The following is a 16,352-nucleotide window of genomic DNA, read 5'->3' as shown; positions in this document are numbered from 1 at the left end:
TTTTCTGTCTCATAAACATGCAAGGTTTCAGGTACGTCTTGCTACTTCTACTTACACTTAGGTCACACTACACATACATGTACAAGCATATATATACACACCACTCTGGGTGTTTTTCTATTTTCTTTCTAGTTCTTGTTCTTGTTTATTTCCTCTTATCTCCACGGGAAGTGGAACAGAATTCTTCCTCCCTAAGCCACGTGTGTCATACGAGGTGACTAACATGCCGGGAGCAAGGGGCAAGTAACCTCTTCTGTAAAAATTACTAAATTTACAAGAAAAAACTTTTTTTCTTTTTAGGTCCCCCTGCCTCAGTGGGATACAGCCAGTTCATTGCAAGAAGAAGAAATCTTTGACATTTCTTTATGTTCGGTGATGTGGTCTGTCTGTGTTCTCTCATTCTGAGTTCTTCATTGTTTCCATACCCCAGCAGCTGAAATTTGTCACCACTGAATATCACGTTATTTTCAATACCTATTTGAAGATTTTTTGACATATGTTCGTAATTACAGTGGAACCTCAAAAATCGAACTGCTCCCAACACAACCAATTATGTAAGTGTATTTTTGTAAGTGCTTTTATAAGTGTATTTTTGAGGGTCTGAAATGGACTAATCTAATTTACATTATTCCTGATGGGAATAAATTCATTCGGTAAAGGCACTCGAACAGCCGTCTGGATCGAAGAAAGTTCGATATTTGAGGTTCCACTGTACTTGATGTCTTCTATCGAGATGACTTCCATACTTATTTTGGTATCGCATAAATGATGATACGAAGTTGTGGTTAGTGTTGTGATCAATGTCTGTTATGAAGATGAGAAAGAGTGAAGGTTTGATGAATGGTTTTGAAAACCGACAAGTTGAAGAATTGAGACACTTATGCAACACATGGGAATCTTTATTGAAGAAACGTTTCGCCACACAGTGGCTTCATCAGTCCAATACAAAGTAGAAATGGGTAAGGAGAGGAGAAGTTTGAGGTAATCAGTCCTTCAACCTGGAATCGATTCCAGATTGAGGGACTAATTACCTCAAACTTCTCCTCTCCTTACCGATTTCAACTTTATATTGGACTGATGAAGCCACTGTGTGGCGAAACATTTCTTCAATAAAGATTCCCATGTGTTGCATAAGTGTCTCAATTCTTCAAAGACTGAAGGTGCCAACACTGCACCTTGGGGTACACAATTACACTTCGGGACTTTTTGTTTACCTGTAATCTGTTTATCAAAACAGTGAATATCTATTTCCTTTTCTTGCTATGCCTATTGGCCTTTTAAGAGACATTACTCAATGGTGACAATGGTCAAATACCCTTCCAAAATCCATGAAGATTATATCTATGTTTCGTTTTTCTTATACAACCTCCATAATTTTGTCATAATGGATATTAACTGTGAGAGATAATATCTTCCTTCACTCAACCCAAGTTGACTCTGGTTGTGTGGTTCTTGTTCCTCTATAGAATTCTCTGCATTATATTCACACCACACATTGCCCTCAGACATGACATCTCCACTGCCTCCAGCCTTCTCCTCGCTGCAACATTCATCACCCACGCTTCACACCCATATAAGAGCGTTGGTAAAACTATACTCTCATACATTCCCCTCTTTGCCTCCAAGGACAAAGTTCTTTGTCTCCACAGACTCCTAAGTGCACCACTCACTCTTTTTCCCTCATCAATTCTATGATTCACCTCATCTTTCATAGACCCATCCGCTGACACGTCCACTCCCAAATATCTGAATACGTTCACCTCCTCCATACTCTCTCCCTCCAATCTGATATTCAATCTTTCATCACCTAATCTTTTTGTTATCCTCATAACCTTACTCTTTCCTGTATTCACCTTTAATTTTCTTCTTTTGCACACCCTACCAAATTCATCCACCAATCTCTGCAACTTCTCTTCAGAATCTCCCAAGAGCACAGTGTCATCAGCAAAGAGCAGCTGTGACAACTCCCACTTTGTGTGTGATTCTTTATCTTTTAACTCCACGCCTCTTGCCAAGACCCTCGCATTTACTTCTCTTACAACCCCATCTATAAATATATTAAACAACCACGGTGACATCACACATCCTTGTCTAAGGCCTACTTTTACTGGGAAAAAATTTCCCTCTTTCCTACATACTCTAACTTGAGCCTCACTATCCTCGTAAAAACTCTTCACTGCTTTCAGTAACCTACCTCCTACACCATACACTTGCAACATCTGCCACATTGCCCCCCTATCCACCCTGTCATACGCCTTTTCCAAATCCATAAATGCCACAAAGACCTCTTTAGCCTTATCTAAATACTGTTCACTTATATGTTTCACTGTAAACACCTGGTCCACACACCCCCTACCTTTCCTAAAGCCTCCTTGTTCATCTGCTATCCTATTCTCCGTCTTACTCTTAATTCTTTCAATTATAACTCTACCATACACTTTACCAGGTACACTCAACAGACTTATCCCCCTATAATTTTTGCACTCTCTTTTATCCCCTTTGCCTTTATACAAAGGAACTATGCATGCTCTCTGCCAATCCCTAGGTACCTTACCCTCTTCCATACATTTATTAAATAATTGCACCAACCACTCCAAAACTATATCCCCACCTGCTTTTAACATTTCTATCTTTATCCCATCAATCCCGGCTGCCTTACCCCCTTTCATTTTACCTACTGCCTCACGAACTTCCCCCACACTCACAACTGGCTCTTCCTCACTCCTACAAGATGTTATTCCTCCTTGCCCTATACACGAAATCACAGCTTCCCTATCTTCATCAACATTTAACAATTCCTCAAAATATTCCTTCCATCTTCCCAATACCTCTAACTCTCCATTTAATAACTCTCCTCTCCTATTTTTAACTGACAAATCCATTTGTTCTCTAGGCTTTCTTAACTTGTTAATCTCACTCCAAAACTTTTTCTTATTTTCAACAAAATTTGTTGATAACATCTCACCCACTCTCTCATTTGCTCTCTTTTTACATTGCTTCACCACTCTCTTAACTTCTCTCTTTTTCTCCATATACTCTTCCCTCCTTGCATCACTTCTACTTTGTAAAAACTTCTCATATGCTAACTTTTTCTCCCTTACTACTCTCTTTACATCATCATTCCACCAATCGCTCCTCTTCCCTCCTGCACCCACTTTCCTGTAACCACAAACTTCTGCTGAACACTCTAACACTACATTTTTAAACCTACCCCATACCTCTTCGACCCCATTGCCTATGCTCTCATTAGCCCATCTATCCTCCAATAGCTGTTTATATCTTACCCTAACTGCCTCCTCTTTTAGTTTATAAACCTTCACCTCTCTCTTCCCTGATGCTTCTATTCTCCTTGTATCCCATCTACCTTTTACTCTCAGTGTAGCTACAACTAGAAAGTGATCTGATATATCTGTGGCCCCTCTATAAACATGTACATCCTGAAGTCTACTCAACAGTCTTTTATCTACCAATACATAATCCAACAAACTACTGTCATTTCGCCCTACATCATATCGTGTATACTTATTTATCCTCTTTTTCTTAAAATATGTATTACCTATAACTAAACCCCTTTCTATACAAAGTTCAATCAAAGGGCTCCCATTATCATTTACACCTGGCACCCCAAACTTACCTACCACACCCTCTCTAAAAGTTTCTCCTACTTTAGCATTCAAGTCCCCTACCACAATTACTCTCTCACTTGGTTCAAAGGCTCCTATACATTCACTTAACATCTCCCAAAATCTCTCTCTCTCCTCTGCATTCCTCTCTTCTCCAGGTGCATACACGCTTATTATGACCCACTTCTCGCATCCAACCTTTACTTTAATCCACATAATTCTTGAATTTACACATTCATATTCTCTTTTCTCCTTCCATAACTGATCATTTAACATTACTGCTACCCCTTCCTTTGCTCTAACTCTCTCAGATACTCCAGATTTAATCCCATTTATTTCCCCCCACTGAAACTCTCCTACCCCCTTCAGCTTTGTTTCGCTTAGGGCCAGGACATCCAACTTCTTTTCATTCATAACATCAGCAATCATCTGTTTCTTGTCATCCGCACTACATCCACGCACATTTAAGCAACCCAGTTTTATAAAGTTTTTCTTCTTCTCTTTTTTAGTAATTGTATACAGGAGAAGGGGTTACTAGCCCATTGCTCCCGGCATTTTAGTCGCCTCATACGACACGCATGGCTTACGGAGGAAAGATTCTTTTCCACTTCCCCATGGACAATAGAAGAAATAAAAAAGAACAAGAGCTATTTAGAAAAAGGAGAAAAACCTAGATGTATGTATATATATATATGCATGTGCGTGTCTGTGAAGTGTGACCAAAGTGTAAGTAGGAGTAGCAAGATATCCCTGTTATCTTAGCGTGTTTATGAGACAGAAAAAGAAACCAGCAATCCTACCATCATGCAAAACAGTTACAGGTTTTTGTTTCACAGTCATCTGGCAGGACGGTAGTACTTCCCTGGGTGGTTGCTGTCTACCAACCTACTACCTGGGTGAGATGTGCAGGGAAGAGGAGCGGGTGGAATGAGTATAAGGGAGAAAAAGTTAGCATATGAGAAGTTTTTACAAAGTAGAAGTGATGCAAGGAGGGAAGAGTATATGGAGAAAAAGAGAGAGGTTAAGAGTGTGGTGAAGCAATGTAAAAAGAGAGCAAATGAGAGAGTGGGTGAGATGTTATCAACAAATTTTGTTGAAAATAAGAAAAAGTTTTGGAGTGAGATTAACAAGTTAAGGAAGCCTAGAGAACAAATGGATTTGTCAGTTAAAAATAGGAGAGGAGAGTTATTAAATGGAGAGTTAGAGGTATTGGGAAGATGGAGGGAATATTTTGAGGAATTGTTAAATGTTGATGAAGATAGGGAAGCTGTGATTTCGTGTATAGGGCAAGGAGGAATAACATCTTGTAGGAGTGAGGAAGAGCCAGTTGTGAGTGTGGGGGAAGTTCGTGAGGCAGTAGGTAAAATGAAAGGGGGTAAGGCAGCCGGGATTGATGGGATAAAGATAGAAATGTTAAAAGCAGGTGGGGATATAGTTTTGGAGTGGTTGGTGCAATTATTTAATAAATGTATGGAAGAGGGTAAGGTACCTAGGGATTGGCAGAGAGCATGCATAGTTCCTTTGTATAAAGGCAAAGGGGACAAAAGAGAGTGCAAAAATTATAGGGGGATAAGTCTGTTGAGTATACCTGGTAAAGTGTATGGTAGAGTTATTATTGAAAGAATTAAGAGTAAGACGGAGAATAGGATAGCAGATGAACAAGGAGGCTTTAGGAAAGGTAGGGGGTGTGTGGACCAGGTGTTTACAGTGAAACATATAAGTGAACAGTATTTAGATAAGGCTAAAGAGGTCTTTGTGGCATTTATGGATTTGGAAAAGGCGTATGACAGGGTGGATAGGGGGGCAATGTGGCAGATGTTGCAGGTGTATGGTGTAGGAGGTAGGTTACTGAAAGCAGTGAAGAGTTTTTACGAGGATAGTGAGGCTCAAGTTAGAGTATGTAGGAAAGAGGGAAATTATTTCCCAGTAAAAGTAGGCCTTAGACAAGGATGTGTGATGTCACCGTGGTTGTTTAATATATTTATAGATGGGGTTGTAAGAGAAGTAAATGCGAGGGTCTTGGCAAGAGGCGTGGAGTTAAAAGATAAAGAATCACACATAAAGTGGGAGTTGTCACAGTTGCTCTTTGCTGATGACACTGTGCTCTTGGGAGATTCTGAAGAGAAGTTGCAGAGATTGGTGGATGAATTTGGTAGGGTGTGCAAAAGAAGAAAATTAAAAGTGAATACAGGAAAGAGTAAGGTTATGAGGATAACAAAAAGATTAGGTGATGAAAGATTGGATATCAGATTGGAGGGAGAGAGTATGGAGGAGGTGAATGTATTCAGATATTTGGGAGTGGACGTGTCAGCGGATGGGTCTATGAAAGATGAGGTGAATCATAGAATTGATGAGGGGAAAAGGGTGAGTGGTGCACTTAGGAGTCTGTGGAGACAAAGAACTTTGTCCTTGGAGGCAAAGAGGGGAATGTATGAGAGTATAGTTTTACCAACGCTCTTATATGGGTGTGAAGCATGGGTGATGAATGTTGCAGCGAGGAGAAGGCTGGAGGCAGTGGAGATGTCATGTCTGAGGGCAATGTGTGGTGTGAATATAATGCAGAGAATTCGTAGTTTGGAAGTTAGGAGGAGGTGCGGGATTACCAAAACTGTTGTCCAGAGGGCTGAGGAAGGGTTGTTGAGGTGGTTCGGACATGTAGAGAGAATGGAGCGAAACAGAGTGACTTCAAGAGTGTATCAGTCTGTAGTGGAAGGAAGGCGGGGTAGGGGTCGGCCTAGGAAAGGTTGGAGGGAGGGGGTAAAGGAGGTTTTGTGTGCGAGGGGCTTGGACTTCCAGCAGGCATGCGTGAGCGTGTTTGATAGGAGTGAATGGAGACAAATGGTTTTTAATACTTGACGTGCTGTTGGAGTGTGAGCAAAGTAACATTTATGAAGGGGTTCAGGGAAACCGGCAGGCCGGACTTGAGTCCTGGAGATGGGAAGTACAGTGCCTGCACTCTGAAGGAGGGGTGTTAATGTTGCAGTTTAAAAACTGTAGTGTAAAGCACCCTTCTGGCAAGACAGTGATGGAGTGAATGATGGTGAAAGTTTTTCTTTTTCGGGCCACCCTGCCTTGGTGGGAATCGGCCAGTGTGATAATAAGGCCTCATTTAGATTATGCTGCTCAGTTTTGGTCCCTTTACTACAGGATGGATATAGACTCATTAGAGAACATACAGAGAAGAATGACTAAAATGATTTACTGTGTAAGGAATCTCCCGTATGAAGATAGACTTAAAGCCTTAAATCTCCACTCTCTTGAGAGACGTAGAATGAGGGAAGATATCATTCAAGTGTATAAGTGGATGACGGGCATAAACAAAGGTGATATAAATAAAGTACTGAGGGTGTCGAACCAGGTAAGAACCAGAAATAATGGATTTAAATTGGATAAATTTAGATTTAGAAAGGACAAAGGTAAGTACTGGTTTTCTAACAGTTCTGGATGCATGGAACAATCTTCCCAGTAGGGTGATAGAGGCTAGGACCTTGGGTAGCTTTAAGAAGAGACTGGACAAATATACGAGTGGGAGGGGCTGGGTTTGATTGGTGTCATTGGGTACGGGAGTTATTTCTTGGGTAGCTTTAGGTAGAGGTCGTTTTGATAAGGACCTGCCTCGCATGGGCCAGTAGGCCTTCTGCAGTGTTCCTCCATTCTTATGTTAACAAATATAAAAGGAATCAAGGTTATTCAACAGCCTACCTTCATGCATAAGTAGAAGGTACCAAGACTATTTAAAAGGCTGCACTGTAAGATTAGGAACGTTCTCGAAAGTCTTCAAAGGTATACTAACAACACCTGAAGGAGGAGGAAAAAATAGAAGGATAAGGAGGGTGAGTAGTGAGGAGGGTGAGGCAGGTATTTACCTGGTACATGGTCAGGCCCTGGTGTAACCAGTGCACTTACCTGGTACATGGTCAGGTCCTGGTGTAACCAGTGCACTTACCTGGTACATGGTCAGGTCCTGGTGTAACCAGTGCACTTACCTGGTACATGGTCAGGTCCTGGTGTAACCAGTGCACTTACCTGGTACATGGTCAGGTCCTGGTGTAACCAGTGCACTTCCCTGGTAATAGTGTTGTGTAGTCTAACAGCAAACATTCCCTCGTACAGTCGAGGTCCAGGAGCTTGTCTGCTGATCACTACATTTATGATAGTCTGTAAAAAAAATTACGTATCAGTACACTTCAGAACATTATATGAATCAAGGGAAGTGTGGAGGAGGGGCTAGGCTCATGGTTCAAGCCTATGGGCTAGGCCCATGGTTCAAGCCAAGGGGCTAGGCCCATGGTTCAAGCCTAGGGGCTAGGCCCATGGTTCAAGTCTAGGGGCTGGGCCTATGGTTCAATATGGGCCCATGGTTCAAGCCAAGGGGCTGGGCCCATGGTTCAAGTCTAGGGGCTGGGCCTATGGTTCAAGCCAAGGGGCTGGGCCCATGGTTCAGTCTAGGGGCTAGGCCCATGGTTCAAGCCTAGGGGCTAGGCCCATGGTTCAAGCCTAGGGGCTAGGCCCATGGTTCAAGCCTAGGGGCTAGGGCCATGGTTCAAGCCTAGGGGCTAGGCCCATGGTTCAAGCCAAGGGGCTAGGGCCATGGTTCAAGCCTAGGGGCTGGGCCCATGGTTCAAGTCTCTCCTCCACTCTTCTGTTTGTTCATTAACAGTTGTTATCGCACTTAATGTTTATTTACACACTCTGCCTTACCAAGGTAAGGTGGACTTTTACACACTCCGCCTTACCAAGGTAAGGCGGACTTTTACACACTCCGCCTTACCAAGGTAAGGTGGACTTTTACACACACTGCCTTACCAAGGTAAGGCGGACTTTTACACACTCCGCCTTACCAAGGTAAGGCGGACTTTTACACACTCCGCCTTACCAAGGTAAGGCGGACTAAACAAGAAAAACACATTTACCATCACTCATGCAATACCTTTCTACAATAGTTTAAGAAATCATGAAAGAATTTGCTATTTCACTATTGTTTCAGTGGTAGTGTTTGTATATACACTACCCTGGCCACACTACCCTGGCCACACTACCCTGGCCACACTACCCTGGCCACACTACCCTGGCCACACTACCCCGGCCACACTACCCCGGCCACACTACCCCGGCCACACTACCCTGGCCACACTACCCTGGCCACACTACCCTGGCCACACTACCCCGGCCACACTACCCCGGCCACACTACCCCGGCCACACTACCCCGGCCACACTACCCTGGCCACACTACCCTGGCCACACTACCCTGGCCACACTACCCTGGCCACACTACCCTGGCCACACTACCCTGGCCACACTACCCTGGCCACACTACCCCGGCCACACTACCCTGGCCACACTACCCTGGCCACACTACCCAGGCCACACTACCCTGGCCACACTACCCTGGCCACACTACCCCGGCCACACTACCCCGGCCACACTACCCCGGCCACACTACCCCGGCCACACTACCCCGGCCACACTACCCCGGCCACACTACCCTGGCCACACTACCCTGGCCACACTACCCTGGCCACACTACCCTGGCCACACTACCCTGGCCACACTACCCTGGCCACACTACCCTGGCCACACTACCCTGGCCACACTACCCTGGCCACACTACCCTGGCCACACTACCCTGGCCACACTACCCCGGCCACACTACCCCGGCCACACTACCCTGGCCACACTACCCTGGCCACACTACCCTGGCCACACTACCCTGGCCACACTACCCTGGCCACACTACCCTGGCCACACTACCCTGGCCACACTACCCTGGCCACACTACCCCGGCCACACAACCCTGGCCACACTACCCTGGCCACACTACCCTGGCCACACTACCCCGGCCACACTACCCTGGCCACACTACCCTGGCCACACTACCCTGGCCACACTACCCTGGCCACACTACCCTGGCCACACTACCCTGGCCACACTACCCTGGCCACACTACCCTGGCCACACTACCCCGGCCACACTACCCTGGCCACACTACCCTGGCCACACTACCCTGGCCACACTACCCTGGCCACACTACCCCGGCCACACTACCCTGGCCACACTACCCTGGCCACACTACCCTGGCCACACTACCCTGGCCACACTACCCTGGCCACACTACCCTGGCCACACTACCCTGGCCACACTACCCTGGCCACACTACCCCGGCCACACTACCCTGGCCACACTACCCTGGCCACACTACCCTGGCCACACTACCCTGGCCACACTACCCTGGCCACACTACCCTGGCCACACTACCCTGGCCACACTACCCTGGCCACACTACCCTGGCCACACTACCCTGGCCACACTACCCCGGCCACACTACCCCGGCCACACTACCCTGGCCACACTACCCTGGCCACACTACCCTGGCCACACTACCCTGGCCACACTACCCAGGCCACACTACCCTGGCCACACTACCCCGGCCACACTACCCTGGCCACACTACCCTGGCCACACTACCCTGGCCACACTACCCCAGCCACACTACCCTGGCCACACTACCCTGGCCACACTACCCTGGCCACACTACCCCAGCCACACAACCCTGGTGACAACCCCAGCCACACTACTCTGGCCACACTACCCCAGCCACACTACCACAGCCACACAACCCTGGTGACACAACCCCAGCCACAGTACCCTGGCCACATTACCCCGGCCACACTATTCCAGCCACAAAACCCCGGCCACACTACCACGGCGACACAACCCCGGCCACACAATCCCATCCACAGTACCCTGGCCACACTACCCCAGCCACACAACCCTGGCAACACAACCTCGGTCACACTACTCCAGCCACAAAACCCCAGCCACACTACCACGGCGACACAACCCCGGCCACACAACCCCATCCACAGTACCCTGGCCACAAAACCCCAGCCACACTACCCCAGCCACAAAACCCCAGCCACACTACCCCGGCTACACAACACCTGCCACACTACCCCAGCCACACAACCCTGGCAACACAACCTCGGCCACACTACTCCAGCCACAAAACCCCGGCCACACTACCCCGGCTACACAACACCTGCCACACTACCCCGGCCACACAACCCTGGAAACACAACCTTGGCCACACTACTCCAGCCACAAAACCCCGGCCACACTACCCCAGCCACAAAACCCCAGCCACACTACCCCAGCCACACAACACCTGCCACACTACCCCGGCCACACTACCCTGGCCACACTACCCCAGCCACACTACCCCAGCCACACAACACCTGCCACACTACCCCAGCCACACTACCCCAGCCACACTACCCCGGCCACACTACCCCAGCTACACAACACCTGCCACTGCTCGACTTACCAGCTTGAGCACCCCATACTACTGTATTAACATACTTATACACATAACTAAGGCAGGTATTGTAATATATCAACACTACCCCGGCCACACTACCCCGGCCACACTACCCCAGCCACACTACCCCGGCCACACTACCCCAGCTACACAACACCTGCCACTGCTCGACTTACCAGCTTGAGCACCCCATACTACTGTATTAACATACTTATACACATAACTAAGGCAGGTATCGTAATATATCAACATATACACCATCAATACATATATATATCTGTAAAGTAAAAGGACACAAGTGCAACTAATGTGACGTTTTATTGTGGCAACGTTTTGCTCTCCAGGAACTTTATCAAGCTGGAGAGCAAAACGTTGCCACAACAAAATGTCACATTAGTTATATTCGTGTCCTTTTACTTTACATATTGTCGGTAATTCTACCAATATATATACAAGTATATGTCTACCAGCCTTCAGGGTGATAGTGAACTGCAGTTAGTGACATCAATGATTGTGGCTGCTCTCTCCTTGAGATGACACAGTACTGTGTCCTAGAGGTGACAGTACTGTGTCCTTGAGATGACGCGGTACTGTGTCCTAGAGGTGACAGTACTGTGTCCTTGAGATGACGCGGTACTGTGTCCTCGATATGATGCGGTACTGTGTCCTCGAGATGATGCGGTACTGTGTCCTCGAGATGACGCAGTACTGTGTCCTAGAGGTGACACAGTACTGTCCTCGAGATGATGCGGTACTGTGTCCTCGAGATGATGCGGTACTGTGTCCTCGAGATGATGCGGTACTGTGTCCTCGAGATGACGCAGTACTGTGTCCTAGAGGTGACACGGTACTGTGTCCTAGATGTGACACAGTACTGTGTCCTAGAGATGACGCAGTACTGTGTCCTAGAGGTGACATGGTACTGTGTCCTCGAGATGACACAGTACTGTGCCCTAGAGATGACACAGTACTGTGTCCTAGAGATGACACAGTACTGTGCCCTCAAGGTGACACAGTACTGTGTACAATCCAGCTATACAAATAACTTTGGACCTGCCTAGCATGGGCCAGTAGGCCTTCTGCAGTGCTCCTTCTTTGTTAAGTTCTTACATAGTTAATGAATTAAAGATGGAAGTACCGCCAAACACAACTAGGCTAATTTAGGTCAGCCTTCGTGGTAACCTAAGTTAGCTTCTCATATTAACACTACGAAAGGTGAAAAGAGAACGTAAACAAAAACACAGTACAGTGGACCCTCACCTAACGATATTAATTGGTACCTGAGAACGAATATCGTTAGGCGAGTTTTTTAGCGCTAGCCGAGGCTAAATGTTTGCGTTAAAATGTATTGTTAGCTGGATTTAACGTTAGGTGATGCCATCGTTAGCTGAAGGTCCACTGTACTTGTCGTACTGACAAACATATAACAAATATAAGTTTATGCAAGTTTCCCCTCAACTGAGTCATGCACAGCACAGACACTGAGCTGTATCAGTCAATACTCAACTGAGTCATGCACAGCACAGACACTGAGCTGTATCAGTCAATACTCAACTGAGTCATGCACAGCACAGACACTGAGCTGTATCAGTCAATACTCAACTGAGTCATGCACAGCACAGACACTGAGCTGTATCAGTCAATACTCAACTGAGTCATGCACAGCACAGACACTGAGCTGTATCAGTCAATACTCAACTGAGTCATGCACAGCACAGACACTGAGCTGTATCAGTCAATACTCAACTGAGTCATGCACAGCACAGACACTGAGCTGTATCAGTCAATACTCAACTGAGTCATGCACAGCACAGACACTGAGCTGTATCAGTCAATACTCAACTGAGTCATGCACAGCACAGACACTGAGCTGTATCAGTCAATACTCAACTGAGTCATGCACAGCACAGACACTGAGCTGTATCAGTCAATACTCAACTGAGTCATGCACAGCACAGACACTGAGCTGTATCAGTCAATACTCAACTGAGTCATGCACAGCACAGACACTGAGCTGTATCAGTCAATACTCAACTGAGTCATGCACAGCACAGACACTGAGCTGTATCAGTCAATACTCAACTGAGTCATGCACAGCACAGACACTGAGCTGTATCAGTCAATACTCAACTGAGTCATGCACATCACAGACACTGAGCTGTATCAGTCAATACTCAACTGAGTCATGCACAGCACAGACACTGAGCTGTATCAGTCAATACTCAACTGAGTCATGCACAGCACAGACACTGAGCTGTATCAGTCAATACTCATGAGTCATGCACAGCACAGACACTGAGCTGTATCAGTCAATACAACTGAGTCTGCACAGCACAGACACTGAGCTGTATCAGTCAATACTCAACTGAGTCATGCACAGCACAGACACTGAGCTGTATCAGTCAATACTCAACTGAGTCATGCACAACAACCCTCATAAAAATTCAAAGTTGTATGCTCATTCATCTTAAAACAATCTCCATCACATAAAAACCAGAGTACCAGCCATAAAATATAAACAGCTGAACCATGCATAAAGTTACAATCCAGAAGTGAATTCTATAACATGTTCCATCTTGTTTCATGTTACTTATGGAGTATGGGAAGTGAAATTGCAGAAGTGACATATGCAAGACTGCAACACTGATGTTGTGATCTGTATGTGAAATCTCTCCCAAAAACGTACATGAAGAAATCAAGAGGATTTGCAAAATCTCCATTGATTGAGTAAAGTAAAGTTTAGAGGAAGAGTTATGGCACTCGATCAGAGTCAGGGCACTCAGGCAGAGTCAGGGCACTTAGGCAGAGTTAGGGCACTCAGGCAGAGTCAGGGCACTTAGGCAGAGTTAGGGCACTCAGGCAGAGTCAGGGCACTTAGGCAGAGTTAGGGCACTCAGGCAGAGTCAGGGCACTCAGGCAGAGTCAGGGCACTTAGGCAGAGTTAGGGCACTCAGGCAGAGTCAGGGCACTTAGGCAGAGTTAGGGCACTCAGGCAGAGTCAGGGCACTCAGGCAGAGTCAGGGCACTTAGGCAGAGTTAGGGCACTCAGGCAGAGTCAGGGCACTTAGGCAGAGTTAGGGCACTCAGGCAGAGTTAGGGCACTCAGGCTGAGATAGGACACTCAGGGGGGGAGTTAGGACACTCAGGCAGAGTTAGGGCACTAGGACATCATGGACACAGTGCAGGTTATGTATCATCAGCGCAGGTTATGTATTGTCAGTGCAGGTTATGTATCGTCAGTGCAGGTTATGTATCGTCAGCGCAGGTTATGTATCGTCAGTGCAGGTTATGTATCGTCAGTGCAGGTTATGTATCGTCAGCACAGGTTATGTATTGTCAGTGCAGGTTATGTATCGTCAGCACAGGTTATGTATCGTCAGTGCAGGTTATGTATCGTCAGTGCAGGTTATGTATTGTCAGCGCAGGTTATATATTGTTAGCACAGGTTATATATCGTCAGAGCAGGTTATATATTGTTAGCGCAGGTTATGTATTGTTAGCGCAGGTTATATATTGTTAGCGCAGGTTATATATCGTCAGCGTAGGTTATATATTGTTAGCGCAGGTTATGTATTGTTAGCGCAGGTTATATACTGTTAGCGCAGGTTATATATCGTCAGCGCAGGTTATATATTGTTAGTGCAGGTTATGTATTGTTAGCGCAGGTTATATATTGTTAGCGCAGGTTATATATTGTTAGCGCAGGTTATATATTGTCAGCGCAGGTTATATATTGTCAGCGCAGGTTATATATTGTTAGCGCAGGTTATATATCGTCAGCGCAGGTTATATATTGTTAGCGCAGGTTATATATCGTCAGCGCAGGTTATATATTGTTAGCGCAGGTTATATATCGTCAGCGCAGGTTATGTATTGTTAGCGCAGGTTATGTATTGTTAGTGCAGGTTATGTATTGTTAGCGCAGGTTATGTATTGTTAGCGCAGGTTATGTATTGTCAGTGACTAGGCTTACACTTGACACTTACAAGATAGTATTGTACCTGCCTGGAAAACTCTTGTCAACAAGTTTATAACATTTATCTCCCATCTTACATCTTCACAACATAAAAGAAACAACCGAGCAGTAATTCTGCTGGAGTGCAAAACAGGGCGGTAGTACATTATACCATCCTGCACCTCTCTTACTATCCTGCATCCTTGTTACCATCCTGCATCCCTGTTATTATCCTGCATCCCTGTTACTATCCTGTACCTCTGTTACTATCCTGTACCTCTGTTACTATCCTGTACCTCTGTTACTATCCTGTACTTCTGTTACTATCCTGTACTTCTGTTACTATCCTGTACCTCTGTTACTATCCTGTACTTCTGTTACTATCCTGTACCTCTGTTACTATCCTGTACCTCTGTTACTATCCTGTACCTCTGTTACTATCCTGTACCTCTGTTACTATCCTGTACCTCTGTTACTATCCTGCATCCCGGTTACTATCCTGTACCTGTTACTATCCTGCATCCCTGTTACTATCCTGTACCTCTGTTACTATCCTGCATCCCTGTTACTATCCTGTACCTCTGTTACTATCCTGTACCTCTGTTACTATCCTGTACTTCTGTTACTATCCTGTACCTCTGTTACTATCCTGTACCTCTGTTACTATCCTGCATCCCTGTTACTATCCTGTACCTCTGTTACTATCCTGTACCTCTGTTACTATCCTGTACCTCTGTTACTATCCTGTACCTCTGTTACTATCCTGTACCTCTGTTACTATCCTGTACCTCTGTTACTATCCTGTACCTCTGTTACTATCCTGCATCCCTGTTACTATCCTGTACCTCTGTTACTATCCTGCATCCCTGTTACTATCCTGTACCTCTGTTACTATCCTGCATCCCTGTTACTATCTTGTACCTCTGTTACTATCCTGTACCTCTGTTACTATCCTGCATCCCTGTTACTATCTTGTACCTCTGTTACTATCCTGTACCTCTGTTACTATCCTGTACCTCTGTTACTATCCTGCATCCCTGTTACTATCCTGTACCTCTGTTACTATCCTGTACCTCTGTTACTATCCTGTACCTCTGTTACTATCCTGTACCTCTGTTACTATCCTGTACCTCTGTTACTATCCTGTACCTCTGTTACTATCCTGTACCTCTGTTACTATCCTGTACCTGTGTTACTATCCTGTACCTCTGTTACTATCCTGTACCTCTGTTACTATCCTGTACCTCTGTTACTATCCTGTACCTCTGTTACTATCCTGTACCTCTGTTACTATCCTGTACCTCTGTTACTATCCTGTACCTCTGTTACTATCCTGTACCTCTGTTACTATCCTGTACCTCTGTTACTATCCTGTACCTCTGTTACTATCCTGTACCTCTGTTACTATCCTGTACCTCTGTTACTATCCTGTACCTCTGTTACTATCCTGTACC

At 45.8% G+C, this 16,352-nt stretch overlaps 1 protein-coding gene across 2 annotated transcripts in view; it reads right to left on the bottom strand.

Moving 5' to 3' along the window:
• Positions 1-6,733: 6,733 nt before the first annotated feature.
• Positions 6,734-16,352, bottom strand: part of LOC138855536 (uncharacterized) — a 30,758-nt gene continuing 21,139 nt past the window's right edge. For both annotated transcript variants that reach the window (XM_070105402.1, XM_070105403.1), the window contains one exon: positions 6,734-7,781. In XM_070105402.1, coding sequence (XP_069961503.1) covers positions 7,581-7,781 — 201 coding nt within the window. In that variant the 3' untranslated portion in view covers positions 6,734-7,580. The remainder of the gene's footprint in view (positions 7,782-16,352) is intronic.

This window comes from Cherax quadricarinatus, chromosome 98 (assembly GCF_038502225.1).
Source record: "Cherax quadricarinatus isolate ZL_2023a chromosome 98, ASM3850222v1, whole genome shotgun sequence".
Taxonomy (NCBI): Eukaryota; Metazoa; Arthropoda; class Malacostraca; order Decapoda; family Parastacidae; genus Cherax; species Cherax quadricarinatus.
This window is presented reverse-complemented; position numbering and strand designations above follow the sequence as displayed.